Below are 26,533 nucleotides of genomic sequence, written 5' to 3'. Positions count from 1 at the left end.
TCCTTTAGCAAAAACCGCCGCGACCTAATGTGGAAAAACCGAACCCGGTTCAGTTTTGGTATGAATGGGGGATTCCGGTTTGATTTTTATGAGTTTTGGTACTTTGGTTATGTTTGTGATGATTTTTGGGTGTTTGTGAGTATGTGATGATTTTTGGTTTGGAGATTTAAGGGAAAATTGCTGTGATGTTCTTGGTGTTCATCACAATTTTTGTGATGATTTTGTGATTTGATTTGAAAAAGAGAAGAGAGAGAAAATTCTTAGTGTTTGTGAAATGACTACTGCAGCTTTTTCTGACGCGTTTATAGTGCAAAATCTGACTGACTGTGACTCTGTGACAATCTTTAAATAGTAAAATAATAGGGTTTTCTCTGATAAATACAAGTGACAAAATTGCTCCTGCAACTGAGACTTGGACAAAAAGACAATATGGACTAGTAATAGAATGACATGTGGACCCAAAAGACTTAAAACAAAATAAAAGAAAAAAGTTAGGGTTAAATATGTTTTTGGTCCCTATAAATATACAAACTTTTCGTTTTAGTTCCTTTAAATTTTTCTTTCAACTTTTAGTCCCTATAAAAACTTAAATCGCTACTTTTAGTCCCTATATTTAATTCAATTTTTGCATTTTTTAATAAAATTATGCAGAAATATGTAAAATATTCTAAATAAAATTCGCAAAAAAATTTAGAATTTTTCAACTAAACACAAATTAAATATGAACTTTTAACCTTAAAAAAAATATAAAAATTCATATTAAATTCATATTTTGTTAAAAAAAAAAAAAAAAAATTTGGGAGAGATTATTAAAATATTATGAAATTTTCTGCAAAAATTTTATTAAAAAATATGAATTCTACATACGAGTTTACTTTAAAGGAGGGACCAAAAGTGAAGATGGAAAATTTTTTAGGGATTAAAAGTTGAAGAAATTTTTAGAGGGAGTAAAACCAAAAACATATTTAACCCATATTAGTTAAAAAGAAATAAATGGAATTAATAATAAAAATTAAAATCGTAAAAATTAAAATAATAATAAAAAAACAAAAATTAAAATTGTCCCTTTCGGTAACTAAATGACGTATTTTAAAATGCCTCTCTGCCGAAATTACGACTGAAACAACGAAAATTTCTGACATGAAAAATACGAATAAAATGGATAAAAATAGAGAAAAGTGGTCAAAATTTGGGTATGACAATGGGCCCTCTTACTTATAAGGTGTTCAACCTTTACTCTTTTATCCGATGTGGGACATATAACGCACACTTGCACACAACAACACTCCCCCTCAAGTGTGAGTCCTGAAGGTAAATCAACATTAACATAATAAGCAGCGGAATAAAATTCGATTTACTTTCCTTGGATCATTACGAATTGGAACTTGAACCAGTGATTAGATTGTTACCTTAGAACGATTGGTCTGAGAACGATCGGTGGAATCTGCGAACCGGAATCACGATCACAGCCAAGCAAACAGTAGAGCCTCTATCGAGTCCACACGAACAGTGCTCCTCCAAAACCTCGGTGCTAGCCAAGAAGACGGAAGTCAGAGAACTAGGGTTTCTTCCAAAGAAAACGTAACCGCAAACTATTGCACTAGAATTCTATTTATAGAACTCCTTATGTGCTTTGCAAGTCAAACTCGTTTTTGACTTCACTAAGCCCAATACGAGTTTAGCAAATTTTGCTAAATCATTAGCATTATTTACTAAGCGCACCCTTTATATAAGTCGTACTTATACATATCTCTTTTGACTGCTCTTTGTGTGTGACCCTTTAGGTTCTAGTCACGTTGGCAATGATATTAAATCTAATATTTAATACTATAAACAATGAGCGGTATCTAGCAACACATCATTGCTACCCACGTGACAAGAATGTCAAGTGATCTGACGAAACCTTTCATGATAATACATATGTGTATAATTACTCCTTTGTCTCAATATCTTCATTGATCCCAAGGCATAGATGGTGTCACCCTTGTATAGATCAATGTCTATTTATCTTGATCCCAAAATATACTATTTAACGAATAAGTCCAATATCTTATATTGACTTAGTTCGGCATGGCCATGCATATTTATAGTCATATTTCATCAAGAGGCCTAAAGATATATCTCCTGTTTATGAGGAGGGACAAATCCCATCTAGGACACTCATGTCCCTTAGCATGATTTATCAAGTACCCATCAACCAACGTTATGATTATCCTTTTACAGACAACGTTAGAATGGCAACAAAGCACTTGAGTCCACATCTAGAGATCATAGTGGTTTCAAGTCTAAGAGTAATATACATTATTATCATTGTGAGAATATCTTATGACAATTTCATAACTTACTATGTAGTATTCTCACGGTGGGTCAATCCAATACAAATATTACTCCTAATATTTATATCTATGTATAGACTTGATATCTCATATCTATGACCCATGAGATGCGGTCATCAGTCTACATACATAATAGTCTCGACGCTTTATTATTATCCTTTATTCATATTAAAGCTTTGACTACGGATACATTTAAGAATAGCGATCTATAAGATAATGTAATCTCATGATTAAGTCACACTTAATATATTATTACACGAACTATCTATTCTAAGGACTTTATTAACATTATCTAAATATTATAAAGAGTGCCATATATTATTCAATAATAAAAGTCATGATACATAAGATAGGTTTAACATAAACTATTGGCCTCTAGGGCTTACACCAACAAGTCCATCTTTTTCATCATGCTCCCCCTCAAACGGAAGCTCTTATACTTGCTTGTTTTGCCGTTGCTGCTCTCTGCACAAACGGATCGGCTGCCTTGATCGTACCCTTTTGTCGAACGGGGCTCTGATACCATTGTTGGGTCATGAGGGGAGCCTGGGGGACAGTCCACATCGAGGCTTGAACAACCACACAAGTGAGAGAGACACCACACTCTCTATTGGGTCACGAGGGGAGCTCGGGGGACCATCCACATCGAGGCTTGAACAACCACACAAGAGAGACACCACACTCTTACCCAAAACCTTAAGGCAATGAGTTTATGGGTTCTCTTACTTATAAGGTCTTCAACCTCTAGGCCTCAAAAACTCATTGTTTATACATTCTTCAAGTTAAACATTTTTTCTTATAATCACTTTGTTCTTTAAGTCATATGATTTGCTAGGGTGCTAATAGGGATTGTATGTTGGTTCTTTCAAGGAAATTGATTGTGTGCTTAATCAAGGCTCTAAAGTGAAGTGAATAATCTCATTCTAAGGTCTTGGGGGTTCTTTCTAATTGTTCTTGTATTCAAGGGAATCCATTTGCCGGACGTAGCATCGAAGAGCTTAAGTGAAGATTTCGAAGGGTTGCACGGGTGATTGAGGATTCGAAGACATCGAGAAGCACCAAATTCAAAGGGTATTTGAAGTTTGGGGAAGTGGTTACATGGGTTGAAGAACTAGGATAGTTTCAAGGAACTCTTGTAATCACATTTGTAATTCAACATCTTTACTATTACTGGAAGTCCTTGGTGGATACGTTTTTCACCAAGAAGAGTAGATGTAACCCGAAGCGATGACGAAAGGGCGAACTACTATAAAAATCTCGGTGTAGTTTTTTTCCCCTTATGCTCTTTAGTTTTGATAATTGTATATGTTTAAATTGATTAATTAATAGAATAGAAATTGATTTTGATTTTGATCTAAGTTCTTTTTTGGTTAAAATTGGTCTAATTCCTTGAATTAGGTTTTCACTATTTTACTTGGATCAATTAGTTTCAATTCCTAACCAATTCATTAATTACATGTACATTGTGTTTTTGATTGTTAGCTTGCTATATTTTCTTATAGGTTTGGTTTTGAAATTGTCTTGTTTTGCAAATTGTTCAAGTACTAGTAATATTTGATTGAAATAAGATTCAGCTTGTGAATCACTCAATTCCCTTGTAAATCTTATTAGAGCATATTCTTAAGAATTTGTCATAGTTTGCGATTGTTCAAGCATAATTCTAAATAGTCAAAACGCTTTCGCTAAAACTCTATAATAAATTTCAAACCACTATTCACCCCCACCCCCCATTGGCCATATAGACCAACAAATGTGCTTTCTGGTAGCTTTGCAGTTGGGATCAGGGTGAAGCGTCAAATTTAGGAGAAAATTCAGGAAAAAATAGTGGTGTTTTAACTTTATATAAGGGTCAAATAGGCAATTACAAAATCAGTGAGCCCACTAACCTACCGTACCATTTTCCGTCATGACTTGTGACTATTCGCGCTTTGTGACTAGTCCACTAAACTACAATATCAGTGAGCCCACTAAATTCGCGCTTTGTGACTATTATTGTAACTAATTTGAATTTTACAATTTTGTTTGTTGGTGAATAGGAAATGGAGGGGGAAAAGAAGGGGCAGAGTGTGACGGTGTTGATGTCAGGGGATGAGGTACCGAAGTTTATAGCCATGCTGCCTTGCCCGTGTCGGCATTCGCAGCTAGAAGAGATTATTGTCAACATCGAGAAGCCACCGACCAAACCACGGTGATCACCATTGTAGTATGTTAATTATCGATCACAAATTAATTAACTTGCCATGGCCCCATGTGTATAGAAGAATTAATGTGTATATGCATTTCGCAACCAATTGTTTGTATTGATACATGTCTCATATCAGAATGTGTTTGTCATAAATGAGCGTAATTTTGCAAAAATTAACGTGAAATTACGATGATTCAACGTGATTGTGCCAAACACATTTGTCCCGACGAAAAAGATATATTATAAAAAGACCAAAGGATTATGCAGGTGGCAGGGCAAGGCAATTTCATTTGATTCGATGTTTGTTTTCTTAAACAACGTGTCTCTTCCTACTGTCTCATGTGTAGGCACTTGTACAATTCGAACTGTATTTGCAGTTTGCGGAGATGTAACTACTGCTAGTATTTGATTCCATTTTTTTTATGTATTTAATCATTTGATTTAAAGGAATCAAACTGTTTTTTTATTGATAAACTTTCCAATTTGGTTTTCCCTTGGCTTGCAAGTTGCAGCTAGAAAGAAACAACAAAAGTATAACTTTTTCCCTAAAGAAGCCAAACAAATTAATTAAAATATATGGCTAGACTTGCATAAGGAGTGTCAACAAAAACTACAAAGACAAATAAAAAGTTCACCTTACAAAGACATATCTATTTTAAGGTACAACAAATCAGGCTTAGGCGTCAATCTATATATTTTTCAATTGGAGTTATGAGTATAGTTCATTTAGACTAAGATCAATTAGGCTCCCAAACATAATTGTTGTATACATACATTGAAATAAGAAGAAAAATTGGAAGTTAGGCACATGAGAATCGTTTAGAATGGTCCATCACATAGAAGCGAAGAACAAATGATCAATGTTCATGGAACTTTTGAAATGGAAAGAGAATATTGTAGCAAAATCGAACACGATGCAAATGTTAGAATCTATAGAAAGCATACACTACATGTCATGGACAAAATCAACATATCCACAATTCTGTACATGGCATGGACAAGATCAACATTTCTTCTTGAAGAAAAATCAATTTCACATGACAGAAGTCAAGAGACCTAGAGAAAGGAAAGGAACGATTACCTTGAATGGTTCATTATCAGTTTTGAACTGAATTCCCAAAATAAGTGAAGCCAAACAGGGAGATGCACATATAGACTTGCAACTGCTACTTATTTCACAAACTTTCAAAATTATACTGCAAAGCCAAACATTAACATCTTGGTCTCTCTCTTACACCAAAGTGACGTATAGAATGTTAACAGAATTTTAAAAGACGGCCAAACCCAATGTAGTACGTGTTTACAGAACTTATCATCAAATGATGTTCCGACAGGCTCGTTAGGAGTGTCAAAATTAAGAGGATAATTACGACGAGCTAGTTAAATGGCTTTTCCAATTGGACACATACACAAAAAATTTATACCTTGCATGAAGCAGCTTACAGCATAATATTCCAACAAAATTTCTTCATAAGTTTCTTTGTAAGAGTTTAGTAATTGTTTGATATATATAATCCCATAACATCAAACTATCAACTACTAATGCCAAAAATTCTCCAACTACTGGAATCCAAGTTGAGTGAAATAAACAATGCAGCTATTAAATCAAATGACAAACAATATAGCATATTCAAACTAATGCACAATTTACTCGCTCATATTCAAAACCATACAAAACGAAGACTTTACTGAGACTCATTCTTTGTAATATATGTTTCCTATAGTTGAGTTGGATCATTCATTTGCATTCTGCAAAGCAATCAGTTAATCATCTTTCTTTAAAGCATTTCAAATAACTTGATATTTTCATCAAGTCAAACGTATACTTTCAAATAGCTATAGAAACATAACAGACTTTCGATATATAATTTATAAAGAAACAATATTCATAATTATAAAATGGTTAATTAATTTTTCATATATATACTACATATATGATAATGAGTGATTGACAAACCACTTTTTATTACTCAAGGTAAAAATGATCATAAATCTCTTAGTTGAAAACAAGAAAACCAACTAATGTGTGATCCAATTCGATAAACCACTTTTTCTTGTAAGTTATTCTATTTGATGGTGGTTCTTCAAGACTGATTTCCTCAAACATGTGTGTACTTAAATCATAGCAGACTAATTTTCCATCGTTTATTTTTTCGAAGAATATATCACCATTCTTCCCTACTCCAATAGGTTCCTCAATATAGGAGGGCAAAGGTCCAATAGTGAAGAGTTTAGTCCATGATTCACTCACTCCAAGTTCACCTAAAATTAATATGTCAAAGGTAGTCTTGCCTACATAACAAGAGATCAAAGCGATGGACCCATTTAACATCACCAATAGTGCCATCATACCATAATCATTGGGATCCTCAAAATCTATTTGATTCATTATTATGGGCGTGCTTGTTGTTAAAAATACATAGCTGCTGAGGTCAAATGATACCAAGCAAAGTTGATCATCAGTTTCAGACAACCAATGACATATTCCATCATTCGTGTTTAATAGATCTCTGTAGTATGACCGCGAAGGCATATTGACATCAAGTTTTTTCCAAGTGTTACATCTTAGACTATAAATCTCCCATGCTTTAGGATTATTTAGACACTTAATAATCGTATAGTCATCTCTAACACGGTTATAACCAAATCCATGAAAAGAAATCATAGCGCTGTCAGGTGACACAGAATCCCTAGGACTGGGAGGAATGACATTGACTTCATCTGTTGTTGGATTCCACAATACAAATGTTTTATCGCCTTTGGAAAGGCAAAGTGTTCCGTTAATAGTGCTAGAATACAAAATATAAAACATAGGGTGCTCCGTTTGTAGTGGAGTTGGCAAGTCCAATTTTAGTCTATTCTCAAAGCTCTGACTAGACAGTAAATGCAAAATGGACACAGTGCTGCGACCTTTATGGACAAGCTGTTGTATGATGAGTGATGTATCATCATAGTAGGAGTGAGAAATAGATGTGAAATTATCCCTGAACATGGTGATGAAAACATGGTTTTCAAATAAGAGAGACCATGTTTTGTGTGCACATTCAAAACGCTTTAAAGATTTTAAAGGAAGTTTTGACAAAACTAATGATGCAAGATCTTGAGGTATGTGTCTAACCTTTTCTTCACCCAAAGATTTGGCCATCGAGAGAGTGGAAGGAGTTATTACGGAAGAGGATGTGCAAGGTTGCTCGTGTGTTTATGGGCTTATAAACAAACAATGTTCTTGAATACTTAATTCACAAGTAAGGGTTTGACAAACTTAATTCATAAGTTTTCCTTTTTTAATCTTAGTTTGTTTCTCAATAATATACCATTTTGAACCCCTTAACTGAGAGAGAAATAGCTGTTCCACGAGGAATACTAATCTGTTTCCTAATTTTAATGAAGTTAGTTAAGTCTCACATATTTTCTCAAAGACTAAAACAATATTCACTGTAAAAATAAGAATCCTTTCAAATTTGGAAGAAAACAAATAATTACATCACAAATTCTTTAGAAAAAATAATTATTATTATATGACAAATAATCAAAAGGTTTTTTTTTTAAATTAAATAAATAAATAAAATAACCAGAACAACATTAATAAAACTCGGTCAACGATTCCTTAAAAAAAGCTTGGTGAACGATTCCTTAAAAAAAACTCGGTCAACGATAGTTTGTTAATTCATTATACAATACTAGCGTTCAGACGGGTATTTCATCTCCTTCAAAAAACGGATATTTCGTGTATGTATGCCCGCTCTTTTTATTGCATTCGTGCGTGTAAATTACGAAAATGTTTTATGAAATTTTGATTAAAATTATTTTGATTTTGATTAAAATTTAAAATTATAGGCATATCTTTTTTTTAAGGAAACAAACTATACTTATCTTGTATAAAACAATATAACAAATATAATATAAATTCTTGTATTTTTTTAATAACAACAACGTAATAGCATTATTAAAGTCAACTTTGTTTGAAACTTTGAAGTGTCCTCCTCGAGGTCCCATGTTTGACTCTCTCAGCTGCCAATTTAGATATGCTAGTTTTAGTTTCTTAAAAAAAAAAAAAAAACTTTGTTTAACGGAGTTGTAACGTCCTATTTTAATATTGATTTATTTTAATTGAGTTTGGATGCCTTTTTATAATTTAGTCGATTTATTGTGACGAGTGATATTTTGTTGTGTTATATGTTGGTATTTATTAGTATAATAATATTATGTTATTTGGTGTAGAAATATATGTTATTTGGTGTAAAAATATATGTTTTTGGTTTAAAAATATATGTTATTTGGTGTAGAAATATATCTTATTTGGTTTTAAAATATATGTTATTTGGTGTAAAAATATATGTTATTTGGTGTAGAAATATATCTTATTTGGTTTTAAAATATATGTTATTTGGTGTAAAAATATATGTCATTTGGTGTAGAAATATATGTTATTTGATGTGGAAATATATCTTATTTGGTTTAAAAATATATGTTATTTGGTGTAAAAATATATGTTATTTGGTGTAGAAATATATGTTATTTGGTGTGGAAATATATGTTATTTGATGTAGAAATATATCTTATTTGGTTTAAAAATATATGTTATTTGGCGTAAAAACATATGTTATTTGGTGTAGAAATATATGTTATTTGGTGTAATTAAAAATATATGTTAATTGTTATAGAAATATTTTATATTATATATATATTAGAATAGAATATTGAGACATGGAGGGCATATTTGAAAACAAGAGAAAATAAGTAGGTTAAGGATTTACATAAAGGGGAGAGTTTGAATTAGAAAAGGAGGTGTTGTGAATTCGTTGAGAAAACCACACCAATAAAAAACTTGATGCGCGGAGCAAATTAATACCAAGTAATCAAATCAAGCGGGTAGCAAATAATCCAAACAAAAATAAACGGCAAGAGATAAAAGGAAGGGAGAGAAAGAACACAATAATTTGTTTACCCAGTTTGGTCTAATGATGACCTAGTCTGGGGGAGATAGCAGCTCTCCGTTCCACTATAATGATATGAGTTTCTTTACAAAGAGATATTGAGTTACAAGAATCGGTCTTCAAACCTAATTCTACCCAAGTCCCAGCCTCTTCCCGTGACCAAGAGACTCAATCCTAATAGTGCTTTGTTCAAGGTGAATCAAAACAATCCCAACCGTAGTGTTGTTGCCAAGAGAAATTCTCTATAAACCCTAGTTTTGTTGTTGGCTTCTAAACCCTGTTTTTCTCCACACTTTATCATCTGATACAAGGCTTATATTTATAGTGGAAAGTAAACCCTTAAAAAACTGAAACAAATCTGACTGAAAATACGTTTTAAAAATATCTTCAGCGCGTCCATCGTGGCACGAAATTTCCAATAGCTTCCTCAGAATCTTGCTTCAACAATCGTGGCGCAATGCTTCTCCATCGTGGCACGATTCTCCAGATTTCTGATTTTAAGTTAACTCTCACAATTCTCCACCTTGACTTCAAATCAGTGATGATGTCAATTTAACCATCAATCACTTTGCTGCTCTCTCTAATCCTTCATCTATGCTTCAATGAAGTTAATCAAGTCCAAGCAATGCTTGAACCTTGATCTTGGTAATGATTTGGTGAACATGTCTGCTGGATTGTCTTCCGATGCCACTTTCTCTACCATGATCTCCTTTGTCTCAATCATGTCTCTTACGAAGTGCAAACGAATGTTAATGTGTTTTGTTCTTTCATGATATACCTGATGATTTGCCAAATGAATGGAACTTTGGCTATCACAATGTATCTTCACACACCCTTGACTAATCCCCATTTCTCCAATCATACCTTTTAACCATATGACATCCTTGACCCCTTCAACAAGGGCTATGTACTCTGCTTGAGTTGTTGAAAGAGCTACAACTGATTGTTGATTTGCCTTCCAAGTTACTGCTGTACCGAACAATGTAAACATAAAACCTAACAAAGATTTTCTAGTGTCTACATTACCTGCATAGTCCGCATCCACATATCCCTCCAAAGCATCCCTTCCTGGTTGTGACCTTGTATACCTTAGACCACCTTTCAAAGATCCATTGAAATATCTCAAAACCCACTTCAAAGCTTGCCAGTGCACTTGACCCGGATTTGCCATAAATCGACTTATCACACTAATTACGTAGGATAAGTCTGTTCTACTACAAACCATACCATACATGATGCTTCCAACCCCACTTGCATAGGGAGTACCCTCCATCTTGATTTTCTCTTAATCGGATTGAGGACACTGCTCTAGTTGAAGAAATTTTTAGAGGGAGTAAAACCAAAAAAATATTTAACCCATATTAGTTAAAAAGAAATAAATGGAATTAATAATAAAAATTAAGATCGTAAAAATTAAAATAATAATAAAAAAACAAAAATTAAAATTGTCCCTTTCGGTAACCAAATGAGGTATTTTAAAATGCCTCTCTTCCGAAATTACGACTGAAACAACGAAAATTTCTGACATGAAAAATACGAATAAAATGGATAAAAATAGAGAAAAGTGGTCAAAAATTTGGGTATGACAATGGGCCCTCTTACTTATAAGGTGTTCAACCTTTACTCTTTTATCTGATGTGGGACATATAACTCACACTTGCACACAACAACAGTCCCCCTCAAGTGTGTGTCCGTCTTTTTCATCATGCTCCCCCTCAAGCGGAAGCTCTTACTTGCTTGTATCGCCGTTGCTGCTCTCTGCGCAAACGGATCGGCTGCCTCGATCGTACCCTTTTGTCGAGCGGGGCTCTGATACCACTGTTGGGTCATAAGGGGAGCATGGGGGACCGTCCACATTGAGGCTTGAACAACCACACAAGTGAGAGAGACACCACACTCTCTGTTGGGTCACGAGGGGAGCTCGGGGGACCATCCACATCGAGGCTTGAACAACCACACAAGAGAGACACCACACTCTTACCCAAAACCTTAAGGCAATGAGTTTATGGGTCGTCTTACTTATAAGGTGTTCAACCTTTACTCTTTTATCCGATGTGGAACATATAACTCACACTTGTACACAACAACACTCCCCCTCAAGTGCGAGTCCATCTAATCATCATGCTCCCCCTTCAATAATAAGAATAATAATAATAATAATAAATAAATAAATGGAATTAATAATAAAAATAAAAATTGTAAAAAATAAAAATAACAATATAAAAAACAAAAATTAAAACTGTCCATTTGGTAACCAAATGAGGTATTTTAAAATACCTCTATTCCGAAATTACGACTGAAACAACGAAAATTCCTGACTTTAAAAATACGAATAAAATGGATAAAAATAGAGAAAAGTGGTCAAAATTTGAGGTATGACAATAGGTCCTCTTATTTATAAGGTGTTCAACCTTTACTCTTTTATCCAATGTGGGACATATAACTCACACTTGCACACAACAACACTCCCCCTCAAGTGTGAGTCCATCTTTTTCATCATGCTCCCCTTGAAGCGGAAGCTCTTACTTGCTTGTATCGCCATATACCGATGTTGCTGCTCTCTGCGCAAACGGACCGACTGCCTCGATCGTACCCTTTTGTCAAACGGGGCTTTGATACCATTGTTGGGTCATGAGGGGAGCCTGAGGGACCGTCCACATCGAGGCTTGAACAACCACACAAGTGAGAGAGACACCACACTCTCCATTGGGTCACAAGGGGAGCTCGGGGGACCATCCACATCGAGGCTTGAACAACCACACAAGAGAGACACCACACTCTTACCCAAAACCTTAAGGCAATGGGTTTATGAGTCCTCTTACTTATAAGGTCTTCAACCTTTACTCTTTTATCCGATGTGGGACATATAACTCACACTTGTACACAACAACACTCCCCCTCAAGTGTGAGTTCATCTAGTCATCATGCTCCCTCTTCAAGCGGAAGCTTTTTTGCCCAAATATACGCTCAATTTTCAATACAAATAACACGTTGTTATACCCTGATTTTGGACCTAAAAATACTCATTCAAATTTATTATCTACTACCAATATTTGTCAATTTACTGTTGTTTTACTCTGAATCTTTACTTTGTTTCATTTGCACATTTTACTGTCTCCGTCTCGGACTATTTTCAATCATGATTTTGTCTTTGATTTTCTTGCACATAAAACCATCCAAAGTGTGTTTCCTGCATTTTTATTTCAAAGCATTTGCAAAAAATCATACAAAAGGGTATTTTGGTCATTTCCTGCAGTGGAACCCATTTTAGTCCCTGTAACTATCTCTGAGTCTTTTCAACTTGTTTTACAAATCACTGTTGAGTCTTTGTTTAAAAAACCATTCCAAAAATTACATCTGAGTCAGTTTGAGTCAGTTTAGTCCCTAGGGGCATTTTGGTCTTTTCCTGTCAGAATTTCGGCAGAGAGGTATTTTGAAATACCTCATTTTTGTGATTGGTTCATTTTAGTCCTTTTGTTGATTTTATTTTTGGTTTCACTTTACGTTTTGTCCAATTTACCAATTTTAGTCCAATTTTATTTTAATTGCATTTTAGTCCCTGAAACAGTTTCTTAAATTGCATTTTTAGTCCAATACTTTTTAAAATTGCATTTTTTTGTCCTTTTTTTGTAAATTGCAGTCCAGTCCTTCAATTTTCTTATTTTGCAGAAAGATTCCAGTCCAAAACAGGTGTCACCATTTCATTGGTCCAGAATCACACATGGCAGCCTATAAAAGGTGCACAGTGCCACACAGATCCAGAGAATCAGTGACACATCACCAAAAATAGAATCACAATTTCTCTCTCCATTCAGTTAGATCAAAACAGAAAATCACCAAGAACATTCAAAAACCCTAACTTTCCAGAACCGAAAATCAACACTGAATTCAAGCAAATTCGTCACAATTCTCAGAGATTCAACACTGAATCTTCATCATTGAATCAGCTTCTTCGCAATACAAGTGCGAATCCATCACTGTTGGTGACGAACTCAAGCACGATCACGAAGAAGACTTGAAGTTTGAGAGAAGAGAGAAAAGAAGAAGAAGAACCGATTTATTTTCGGATTCAAGTCAGAAAATCAGCAAACAGAATCAAATCGAAGTTTTCCGAAGATCTTGTTCGAAATCTCCAACTAAAAATCACAGGTAAACTCAAACTTCATGTTTCTTTCTCAAGAACATCAACAAAGACGAATCAAATGTAGATCTATGGAGCTTTAAAGGTTTCATTCAAAAATCTAAAAAAAACTTAAAGAAAATTTTCGAAAACGGTGAAATAGATTCTCAGATCTACGTTGATTCGAGCTTTGCATGCAAAATCCAGTGCCAGATTCTTGTTCAGAACAAAAAATGATATCTAAAAATGTAAAAAATTTCGAAATCGGAGAAACTTGCTCAACTCCGGCGGCAGCGCCGCCACCCTTGGGCGGCCGGCCACCACGCCGGAGAAGCAAGCTTCACCGGAGAAGATGAAGATCATCTTCCTTTTCCAGATTCCGGCGAGGATGAGAGAAGAGAGAGAAAGGAGAGGAAGAAAATGAAATAAACCGGTCCCCTAGCCTTTTTATAAACAACTGAACCGGTCCGGTTTATTTCCGATTCTTTCCCTTCATTCTGAGCCTTTAGATCTAGGGTTTGGCTTCCTGGATCAATCTAACGGTTCATGTGTGTCCGGATCTGTGGGTTTTGGGCTTGGGCTTCCAGTTTGTTTGTTTCTGCATTTTTTTCTTATTTCTTGCTATTTGCACCCTGTTTCTTGCTATCTGAACCCCCTGCTTGTCCAATTTTCTTGCAAAAAATTTCTAAAAATTCCTATATGTTTCTTGATGTATTTTTAATACTTTTGTGACGTTTTTACATGTTAAAAAAATGATAAAAATATATGTAATATTTTCTTGTTGATTTGTTCATTTTTTTATTAAACTTGTGAATTTTCTTGCCATAATTCGTTCATGAGGTCTTGGCATGATATGAGTGATTAATATGCAATTTCATGTTGAATATGCTACTAGTTGTGTGATTGTTCTACTGTTTTAATGTGATTTGTTAATTTCTTTTGTTACAAGTAATGTGTATTTTTTACATTTTGGTTATTTTTGTCATTTTTACCGTTTCGCCTCATAATTCTTTGCTTACCTTTTTTACCATTTTATGCCTTATATTACTAACCATTTCATTTCATGTTTCATCCATCTCATGAGCATCTTACCTTTTTCATCTCAATTTCTCATAGTTTAGGCATCTTTACCTATTCATTTCTATGTTAAAATGTTATGTAATATTTTAGGTAGTTTAAATTTCCTTTTAATTTCTTGCAAGATCATAGAATGTAAATTAGGGCAAATGTAACGGACAATGGACTCTTTAATGATGTACACCGACACAAGCACCGACACGCACACACGTTGTATGTTTACCGCTTTAGATGTATGCTTAGGAAACGCGACACTTAGAAAAATATCAATTTTCCAAAATAAGCAAATTCCATCACTTGAAATTTTTTCCAAATAAACCTTGGAGTCAAAACTCCATTGAATTTTCCCTTTATTTTCTTAATCAAACTCAAATGAACTCTAATTCCAACTTAGACCTTTTTTAATAATAATTGAACCAACCATTCACCATTTTCTTCTCTCATGCCTTTACGGCCTCTTTATCTTCTTCAAAACCATTTTCAAAAACTTAAAACCAATTGAAACACACAAAAACATTTTTGAAAGAGAACTACATGGAATTTTGATCCCTTAAAAGGGTATGTAGGCAAGAGGTCAAAACCTCTCCAAGTCCACTAAAATAAAAACCTCAAACACTTTCTCCCCCCATTCTTAACATAAACAATTTCTTTTTCAATAAAATAGCATTAAAAATAAAGCGTAGATACATAAATTAGGAAAACGGTTCCTATAGAGTACTATAGTCGTTGCGGGTGCCTAACACCTTCCCGTAACGAAAACGACCCCCGAACTTAGAGTTTCTAAGGGTTTTCTCAATTTTACCCTTCTCAAGAAAAAATAGAGAATATCAAAGATTGAAAGGTTCAAGCCTAATTAATGATTTGATACCCCAAAATCGAGATAACACACGTGTAAGAAATAGATAATAAATTTAAATATTAAAACAAATATAACAAACACGATATGAATATATATTTTTTGTTTTTTTTTTCCTTTATCATTTAATAGTGTAACAGATTATATGAGTATATTTATACTTACTTTTTCATCATTCCAATTATACCCTTAAACAACTTTTTCTATAATAAAATTATCGTTGGCGTCATTAAAAAAAGAATTTATATTATATTTTTTTGTCATATTGTATTATTGTCGGTGTCGTTGAAATAGATAATCATGGTTAGTTTGATTCTTTATAACTTGAAAGTAACAAATATTTATAATTTTTTTAGTTTTAATCAAAATCAAAATTTCATAAAAAAAAACACCGTTCATAATTTTCAACGTTAGCACAATAAAAAGAGCGAAAAGACGGTGCCCGATTTAATATAAAGAAAAATGGGTCTTTAAAAAAAATCACCATGCAACTCAAACCAAGATCCGAGTAGCAGCGACATCACGTGTGGTGATCATGTTGAGTGCGTCATCATCCGCGTATTAAAGATTCGGTTGATATAAAACATATATTGTAATCTTTATCTTTCGCTATTTTTTCCCCCTACTAATCCACGTGAGCATGATTCGGTTGATATAAAACATAAATTGAAATATGCAGAGAATGGGATTCAAACTCCAAACTCCTTACTTTTTTTTAAGAAGATAAACTAGTTCATTCAAATTGGCACGGGGAGATTCGAACTAAGACGTTGAAGAGATGTTCGTCATTTATTCATCTTAAAGGTGAAAGATTACTTATCAAATAAATGTTAAAAATTTCTACTAATGTTCTTTTATCTTCTTTCAATAGGGTGTTTTATACGTCAAATAATCTATGGACTAGAGTAAATGTAGAAGTCGTGCTTTGAAGAGGACCTTTACACATCACAATCTTCACCAATCGTTACAAAGAAAATTTTACCCTATTACTTCCACCCTACAAATTATAAAAAAATTCCAATATTACCCTACTTGTCATTAAACTTCAAGCACTTATTTTCACCCCGTATTCCCCGGAAACCTTTTTGACCATTTCGAGCATGCTTAGGAAACAAAATTGCAGAAACGGATGCGGACCTAAAGGCAAAGAAAAATTGAACCAGATCTGAATCAGAATACTCGCCAGTAATGGGCATCTGTTACGGTGATGATTCTGGGCAGGAATACTCACTAGTTATTGACGATCCGAACAAGATTTGAAAATAGGGTGTTTTCCATAAAAGGTTGAATGTTGAAGCTTGTTTAGCTTTAGGTTGTGTTTTGATGATGTTAGTTAGATGATGTTGTTATATGTTTTATTTGATGATTGTTTTGTTTTGTTTTGGTATTATAGCTTAGAACTATGTTAAAGCAGCTAGCAAACCAAATCTCATTGTGTGATGCGATTCGTAGTGTCTTGTGTGTTGTTGTGCATATGAATTATCTTGTGTTTGTGTCAAAATCTTTTTTCTAGGTATTTGAATCGATTCAATTTTTCTTGAATCGAGTCAATCTTGATTTGAAAAAATTTTAATCGAGTCAAATATTTTTGAATCGAGTCATGTTTATCGAGTCAAATTCTGATAGCAACAAATTTTCCTTTTCTATGTCTGAATCGATTCAAATTATGTTGAATTGTATCATAAAAACTTTATGACTTTGATTGAATCGATTCATAAGGGTTTGAGTCGTTTCAATCTTCATCTAGAGATATTTGAATCGATTCAAAAGGTGTCTGATGCATATCAATCTTCATAGTTCATCTGGCTTGTCATTTAGCTGTCTGAATCGATTCACACATTAAGTGAATCGATTCACCATGTTGTTTTTGGCTGAAATTTTGCACTTGCCACCCTTTTCTATATATACACATTTTCTCGCAACACCCAAATTATTGAATCATTTGCATCTATTCTCTATAGGTATCAAAAACTCATTTTTTATACATTCTTCAAGTTAAACATTTTTTCTTATAATCACTTTGTTCTTTGAGTCATATGATTTGCTAGGGTGCTAATAGGGATTGTATGTTGGTTCTTTCAAGGAAATTGATTGTGTGCTTAATCAAGGTTCTAAAGTGAAGTGAATAATCTCATTCTACCTCCAAAGGTCTTGGGGGTTCTTTCTAATTGTTCTTGTATTCAAGGGAATCCATTTGCCGGACGTAGCATCGAAGAGCTTAAGTGAAGGTTTCGAAGGGTTGCACGGGTGATTGAGGATTCGAAGACATCGAGAAGCACCAAATTCAAAGGGTATTTGAAGTTTGGGGAAGTGGTTACATGGGTTGAAGAACTAGGATAGTTTCAAGGAACTCTTGTAATCACATTTGTAATTCAACATCTTTACTATTACTGGAAGTCCTTGGTGGAGACGTTTTTCACCAAGAAGAGTAGATGTAACCCGAAGCGATGATGAAAGGGCGAACTACTATAAAAATCTCGGTGTAGTTTTTTTTTTTTCCCTTATCCTCTTTAGTTTTGATAATTGTATATGTTTAAATTGATTAATTAATAGAATAGAAATTGATTTTGATCTAAGTTTTTTTTGGTTAAAATTGGTCTAATTCCTTGAATTAGGTTTTCACTATTTTACTTGGATCAATTAGTTTCAATTCCTAACCAATTCATCAATTGCATGTACATTGTGTTTTTTATTGTTAGCTTGCTATATTTTCTTATAGGTTTGGTTTTGAAATTGTCTTGCTTTGCAAATTTTTCAAGTACTATTAATATTTGATTGAAATAAGATTTAGCTTATTCCCTTGTAAATCTTATTAGAGCATATTCTTAACAATTTGTCCCCCCCCCCTATTGGCCATATAGATCAACAAATGTGCTTTCTGGTAGCCTTGCAGTTGGGATCAAGGTGAAGCGTCAAATTTAGGAGAAAATTCAGGAAAAAATAGTGGTGTTTTAACTTGATATAAGGGTCAAATAGGCAATTACAATATCAGTGAGCCCACTAACCTACCGTACCATTTTCCGTCATGACATTCTGGTGCAATGTTTTTGTAGAAAATTTCACCCTCTTTTTGTAAACTTAGATATTTTGTTTATCTTAAAAAAATATATATATATATCTTGAAAGAAAAATACTGTGGAGGACATCTGAGATGCATTTCAATGGAAAAAGTTACAATGTGAGATTCGTTTGTCAATAAGACTTCTTTTTATACTAAACCAAGTGATGAAGTCTAAACTTAAAATTTAAATATAGGGTCTGTTAGCGGAAAAATTCAACTATATGTATCAACTCTACTTCACTTGATGTCCCAAACCAACTCAAGGAAATTTATCTAGAAGGGGTGTTGTTGGAAGGAGCGAGTACGAATTGTGTGTGGTGTCCGAAGACTCTTGAACCAGAGGATCATTTGTTTTATTGATACAGCTTTATCGGAAGAGTTTGGTACTTAAACTTTAAGTGGATTGGAACAGGGTGGTTTTACCCGAAAATGTTATTTCAAAAACACCATGAAAGTTTCTTTCCTTTCCCGCAACTGCAACACTTCACCAACTACACAATCCTTTCTTTACCATTTTGCTTTTGCCACCCTTTCTATTTCACTTCATTCTATTCATATGAACCATATCCCATAAGTTATATTTAATCCTTCCTTAATTTCCTCAACTACACACACATCCATATATGAGTAGTAGTATTTTAAGAAGAATAACACCACTGGCATCAGAACAAGCAAGTTATAAGAGATTATCAAAGGTATATGATGATGGAGAGCCCAGATCTTTCCCCACCTCAAGTAGGTACTGCTCTCCTCTTGCTCATCATCTTCAGCTTAAGTGGTATCTTCTCATGTTGCTACCACTGGGAAAAGTTTCTTTCACTTCATCAATCTCTCTCTCATCTTGAGTCTCCACAAGCACATACTCAATAATTGTATTATCTTCCCAGTGGTCTTAGTTTGATGTGAATATCTTTGTTGGATGATTTAATATCTATATGAATGTATATGTTGATGAATATGATGTTATATGATGTTGTTCATGATTGATGAATTATGAAGTCATAATGCGAAGTCGTTGTTGATGTTGTTGGTGTTGTTGTTGTTGTTGTTGTTGTTGCATTGGTTGTGTCAATACATAATCAATTTAAGCGAAGGGGTTGTAGCCTGACATGTCGAACTATGACATTAGCGAAGGGAGTTGTAGTCTGTCAAGTCGAATTACGACATTAGCGAAGAGAGCTTTATGCTCTGATGGTACCACATGCATATTGCATTTGTTGAGTTGTTATTGTTGCATTGTCGAGTTGTTGTTGTTGCATTGTCAAGTCATTGTTGCCGCGTTGTTGAGCAAAGTTTTGTTGATGAATTGTTGTTGAAGTTATGTGAAGTAATGTTGCCGATGTACTGGTGTTGATTTATGTTGTTAAATTCTTTTAATGAATTTTAACTAGGAGTAACAGCTGAGGTGAGTTGATTTCTCGTGTCGTCTTAGGAGTCGCTCTGATACGTAACGGGATGGGGATTAATTGTATTTTATTTTCCATTGTTACGTATTCTTTTTATGAATTTATTGTTGAACCATTTTTAGATGGAATTAATTATGTTGATGACGTTGAGGCCTTTAGTGCCAAGTTTTGTAAGATGAATAAATATTTCCGCTGTGATGTTGTTTTAATTATTTGAAAGAAGTTATTAAATAAGTAGTGATTTAAACTCTAATTGTTTTAATTGGATATTTTAAAGAACGAAATGTGACATCCTGTTTATGATGAACTCTGATTTATGTTATATCATTTATACGTTGGGGAAACGGAGTGTTACAATGGCGAGTTGATGTTTCTTCACCAGTGGGTTTCTGCCACATCTTGAGGAGTTTTTGGCCGCCTTAACTCGCCTCGCGAGATTGTGCTCGCCATGGCCAACTCTGGTCCTTGCTCTCTGTCTCAGCTCGCCTTGGACTCGCCTTCTACTTGCCATTGCGAGATTTCTCGCCTTCCACTCGCCATTGCGCATTGGGGGCGAGTTTCTCTTGTGCTCTCTGCCTCAGCTTGCCCTGGACTCGCCACTGGATCGCCATGGCGAGTTGACCTTTGTACATTTTCTTTGTTTTTCTTTCTTGCTTAGTGTCTTGCTATTCAATTCCTTCACAAATGGATAAAGTGATGTATAAAAAGCATAATAGGATAATTATTCATATTTTCTTTGCTTTTCCTTAGGTAACTTGTAAAACAAGTAACAATCGTGCCTCAAATATACTATGAATTTAACTAATTTACGGCACTTATCATGTATTCACCTTCATTCACTTTGAACTTGATTTCTATTTCCAAGTTTTGTGATTCTTTGAAGTGTTTTATCACTTTTCATAATGATAAATGTTTCTTGCAGGATCTTCAATCCCAGAAGATGATTGGTTTGGATGATCAATATGAAGGTCTCTATAGATTAGATTTAGATTTCTTTACTTCTTCTTTGAATAAAACTGCTTCTGTCAATATTGTTTCTGCTAATAAACTCATTACCACTCCTTCTTCTGCATTATGGCATTTTAGGTTAGGTCATGTTTCACACAAAAGGCTATCTCATATGTCTCACATAAATCCCAACATTTGGTTCGAATGCTACTTGTGATATCTGTCAATTTGCTAGACAAAGAAAATTACATTTTCTTCTTAGTAACTCCGTTGCCTCTCATAAATATTACCTGTTAGTTTTAGAACATGAACCTCATGGTTTGTTGTGTAAACACCGACTTAATGTTGGGTACCAGAGTAGCAAAATATTATTACACAGCTAAAATAAAAAATGAGAAAAGAGGAACTGAACACACAATATTTACGTGGAAACCCCTCAACGAATAAGGGGAAAAAAACCACGGGATAAGAGTAGAAAACTTTCAATAACTAGAAGAAATTACAGGACCTCTCTCCTATTTATAAGGAGAGTACAATTACCACTCTCTCTTATAAATAGGAGAATACAAACACTAACACTACGTAAGAGAAACCTCATAAGGAGAAACTAATTTTTCTCTCTATATTTTTCCTCTCACTACTCTATTGAGAACAAGTAGTTGTTGTGTTACTTTGTTCTCTGATGGGATGAGAAACAATGGTACAAGAACATGCTATTTATACTAGTGAAAGAGCCATGCCCCAACCAATTACATTTATGGCACGGTAGTATTTTCAACTTTGGTGCAGTAATATTGCATGTGAACACAAGAATAACCATAAGCAATTACTTTACAAATTGCCATGACATTTAATAGTCAACAATATTGGCTTTACCATGTTCACACTTAACATGTCTGAATAAAATTTACAGGTTTGATTCAGAGAATTTCTGTATAGTGGCAAGGCAATGTTCATCTTCTAACTTCTTATTATGTGTCTCACACTCCCTCTTTTCTGTCTTACCTCTTGGCCATCTTTCTTTACAAATGATTACATTTTACATTTATTTTATTTTTCTTCTCTCTTGCTTCATCTATGAGCTAAATTGAAAGCCATTTTTTTGTCACCAATGAAGTCAGAAATCAAGTGGTATTCAGCTAACAAGATATGTTTTAACCAACGAATTGTTGAGTCTTAATGCTATGTGTTAGGTCTATGTCAATACAATAAATTCTCTCCTAGATGAATACTATGTCATTGATAATAGTGGTATAATAAAGACCAGGATATAAGAGTTATGTTTCTTTTAAAGCAAGAACAAGAAAAAACTCATTTAAGATGAAGAAATGAAAACTAGAAGGAATTTAATGGATAGAGCATCATCTGTTGCAAAATAGGGTTGGCCATCTCCATTGAGGGATCCAAGAAAATACAATATACATCAAAATACATCCGGTGTGACAAAATTCTGTGACAAATTTTAAAATCATAATGAGTTGGTTGAGACTCGGTGTGGAGCAGGAGCTGGGCATGTGCGGGGATCAACCGGTGGAGGAGGAGCTGGGGCAGGGACCGGCAGATATTTTAAATTCTTTCTGCAATGAATTGTTTGTGGACAATTTGTCCTCATACCATTGCGCTCAAAGCAGCAACGAACTTCAATTAAATCACCTTTGTGGCACATCAATTCAGGCTTTCCTATTTTAGAAGCCAATTGATCCATGAAAAATTTTGTATCGATTGGATTGTTACTAGGAAGTATACCGCTTTCTTCTAAAGCCTTTTTCACATCACAATTTTGATGAAAAAAGAGCACTTTTATGCGGTATTCATCACAAGTCATGTCACTGAAGTACCCATGCTGTTCCCATTCATGCTGCCATAATTCCTCACTACTTTTTTGATACAAGGATGGCCATTCTCGTCTCATTCTTAAAGACATTTTCTTAGAGTTTCTGTAAAAACATTAACATAAGTACTTCTGAAAATAAAAATAAAAAACATTAAAATTAAAATTGACAGAACTTACTGGACAAGAAGGAGCTAGGCCATCGGGTTTTGGTTTTGAAGAAGGTTTGGTAGAGTTCTCTACCCACAACCCATGGATGGTAAAGCTTTCCTTGTTTACATGTGTATGGCAGTTGCCGTTATGTATGCAAACTCCTGGAGCCCATTGTTCCACCAATTTAAAGTAGTCGTAATAATATGCTTCACTACCATCACAGCACAGGAAGAAAATGGCGGAAATAATAAAAATCCTGTAGATACTGGAAATCCTTTTTCTGTTTGTTAACCGTTGTGGCTTCTCACCATCCTTTGCCTTGCCACCCAACGTCTTCATCTTCTTTGGATGTTCCGACACCTGCACCAGACAAGCCTTTATATTTACTTAAGGAACTTGTGTTGCAGTGCGGTTAGCATGTACGAGTACTTAGGTACCAGTGAGCAAGAGTATTGAAGTTTCTACCCATACAAAGTTCTTTTTTTGTTATTTTGAAAACGGGGCTACAAGGACCGACACTACCTATTCCCATCCTTAACCAACCCCGTATGCTTATATATCCCAGATAAGTGGTGCTATAGGCTCGTAGCAATACTTGTTGGGCATGATCACTGAATCATAAATTAGCTTTTTAATAAATATTTCAACTTGATTTAAGAGTCATTAGAAAATTGCGACATGCGGCAACAACAACTATCCAAATCTAAATTATTAGTATCCCCAAGATAATCATTAGAAACAATTTGTACCTTGTGTATATAGCCAAATAACACACCAGATTCCCCATCCACCTTTTGCCCACAATGTATACAAATGCCTCCAAATGATCCAGGATGCATCATACATCCATCTACATTCACAGTTGATACTGCAATCATTAAGTAATAATATAGAGAGTGATAGAAAGAGAGAGTTACAACATTTTTAAGACAGAGTGACAAAGTTGTATGTGATTCATAATAATATTTTCACAAACATTTGAAAAGATTTTGCATAATCTAAGAGCCTTTAGAAATCAATTTACGGTATTGTTATACAATGGACTAAAGAAAATGTAGTATGAGGTGTGAGATATTTGATTGTGCATGCATCATTAGTTCATTTCTCTATAAGAAACAAAAGCCTCCGTAAATAAAAAATCCATACTATTTAATGATGAAGTGAAGGAGGGAACATATACTTAAGAATGCAAGTCTAACAAGCTTAGGCTGTACCAATGAAATAGTTCAAAAGAGCAATTCAAGGCTGATAAACTAACAGAGGTTTTCACATCGTTTCTTAAAAATGTTTTGGTTTACTTGCTCTAAAGGAGAAACTGTGTAAATAAATTTTTGGCAAAGTTACATGTGTACCTGATGTGGGATTGAATCTTGTTCCTAGCAAAGAAAATGAAAGAAACAACCACAACAATAAAATTACCTAATTTTTGTTCCGCGGTTCCTGCTGAAGTAGACGCCTTAGTTTCACTGGTGCTATCAGACTTAAGTCTTTTAATTCTATTTAAATTTGTAAGCAGAGTGAAATTTGATCAGAAAACAAGAATCAAAGAATACATTATAGTCTCTTTAGACAAAATCAACATAAATAAGCAAAAAATAATAGGACCCCTAAACCATATTTCTCCCATAGGTTGATGCTAATTGGTTCACAATGCCACAATAACAACAAGAATCAAAGTGTTTTCCTAATAGGTGGAGTCAGCTATATGGATCAAACAACACAAAAATGTTATCTTATGGAACATGTCTAAACATAGGCCATTTGAGTCCAGATATCTGTCAATAGTTTGACCAATATAATTTCTATAATATTCCTTTATGCTTAAATGATTCACAATTCCACAAACCAAAAAAATTAGTTTTCATACAGCAGGGAAGATACATAAGCAAACCATAGCTAAAAACATGTTGTCATTTGACTTAAGAAGAAATAATTTCATTCCTGTAGTAATCCCTAGTTCTTAGCAAACTCTTCACACAATAAACACACGAGGGAGATTAACCCCTAGTTAGACTAAACCAATGTTGCTTGCTAGGGGTTATTTCTAAAATGTACACAGAATTACAGTTTTGTTGTATGCATAAGAAAAAAATCGTTTTAATTAATTATCTTTGAATTGAGATAGTGAAGTTAGTAATATAGTATATTACTATTAGCTTGAAAATTATACTGCTAGATGAATTATTGTCAAGATACATAAGAAAACCATAGCTAAAAACATGTTGTCGTTTAACTTAAGAAGAAATGACATAAGTAGGTAATATTCATTTAATAATATAGTTGATGGCGGAAGAAGGATGGCGGAACAAGAATGTCGTAAGGACCACATATCCAGAACAACATTTCAGTGTTCCTTTATCTTGTAATAAAGGCAATGCCTTAAATGTAATTAAAACTTGCATGACAATCTTTCATGAGGTTTTGGAAACAAGAATCACTCTATCAAAGTTGAGACCACTACAATAATAAACATTGTTTCTACTGAATAGAGTCATTGCACTCTATCAATACCAAATTTTCAGATAAATCCACAGTATTCTTTATCTAAACAATGTTTAGTCCTCTCACAAATCAAAACCTCAATAAATTAGTAAAATCAATTAGGCAACAGCTTAACTAATATTGTAACACATGTAATATGAAATAGGTGATGAAGAGCACCTGGAATCTTGGCTCTCAGCTTCTTCATCTGACGATGAGTTATCTGAACCATCATCATCTAGTTCATCCTCAAGGTTATTTTGAATGAGCTCATCAGTACTGCCAGATGAATCGGTGCCGTCAGGAAATTCTGTCTCGCCATCACTCATCTGTATTACAGCCACCCAACAAAACCAAATCAGAACCAACATCCATAACGAAGAGACGACAAAAACCACAATTCATTGGAAAAGTAAAACAAGGTATATCAACTAGAAAGCAGGTCCATCAAGGTGCAACTTTTCAACAAAATCAACACAAGAAAGCATAAATGTATGCAACCAAACAAGACAAACAGAATTGTGGTTACTGCTGTGTAACAATTGACAAATAGAAATCAAGGTACATATACCAAAGAGTGACCAGTCATCAAAGAAGGAACTGCATGATGCTATACAAGTAATCAAGTTTGCGATTGTCTTGTTATATGTTATGGATTCGATTTAAAGATTTGAACACAAGACCAAATTTAATTTGTAATGCCTTATTCTGGTGTACTTCAATAGGCTCAATGTTTATATTTCCGAGTACTTAGGTACCAGTGATCAAGAGTATTGAAGTTGCTACCCTACAAAGTTTTTTTTTTTATTTTTAAAAATGTAACTACAAAGACCGACACAGAATCACTGAATCAGGAATTAGCTTTTTAACAAATATTTCAACTTGATCTAACATTCATTCGAAAATAGCGACATGCGGAAACAACAACTATCCAAATCTATATTATTAGTATCCCCAAGAAAAACATTACAAACAATTTTTACCTTGTGTATATACCCAAACGACACACCAGATTCCCCATCAACCTTTTGCCCACAATGTATACAAATGCCTCCAAATGATCCAGGATGCGTACATCCATCTACATTCACAGATGATACTGCAACAATTAAGTATTAACATAGAGAGAGTGAGAGAGAAAG

At 34.1% G+C, this 26,533-nt stretch overlaps 1 protein-coding gene across 1 annotated transcript; it reads right to left on the bottom strand.

Annotated features, from left to right (window-relative positions):
• Positions 1-6,517: 6,517 nt before the first annotated feature.
• LOC11413746 (F-box/kelch-repeat protein At3g23880) lies at positions 6,518-7,666 on the bottom strand. Its single transcript, XM_003624089.2, has one exon. It carries the CDS (start codon positions 7,664-7,666, stop codon positions 6,518-6,520), a length of 1,149 nt encoding a protein of 382 aa, XP_003624137.2.
• Positions 7,667-26,533: the final 18,867 nt, after the last annotated feature.

Source organism: Medicago truncatula, chromosome 7, assembly GCF_003473485.1.
Source record: "Medicago truncatula cultivar Jemalong A17 chromosome 7, MtrunA17r5.0-ANR, whole genome shotgun sequence".
NCBI lineage: Eukaryota > Viridiplantae > Streptophyta > Magnoliopsida > Fabales > Fabaceae > Medicago > Medicago truncatula.
The sequence above is the reverse complement of the archived record's forward strand: the minus strand, read 5'-3'. Positions and strand labels throughout refer to the sequence as shown.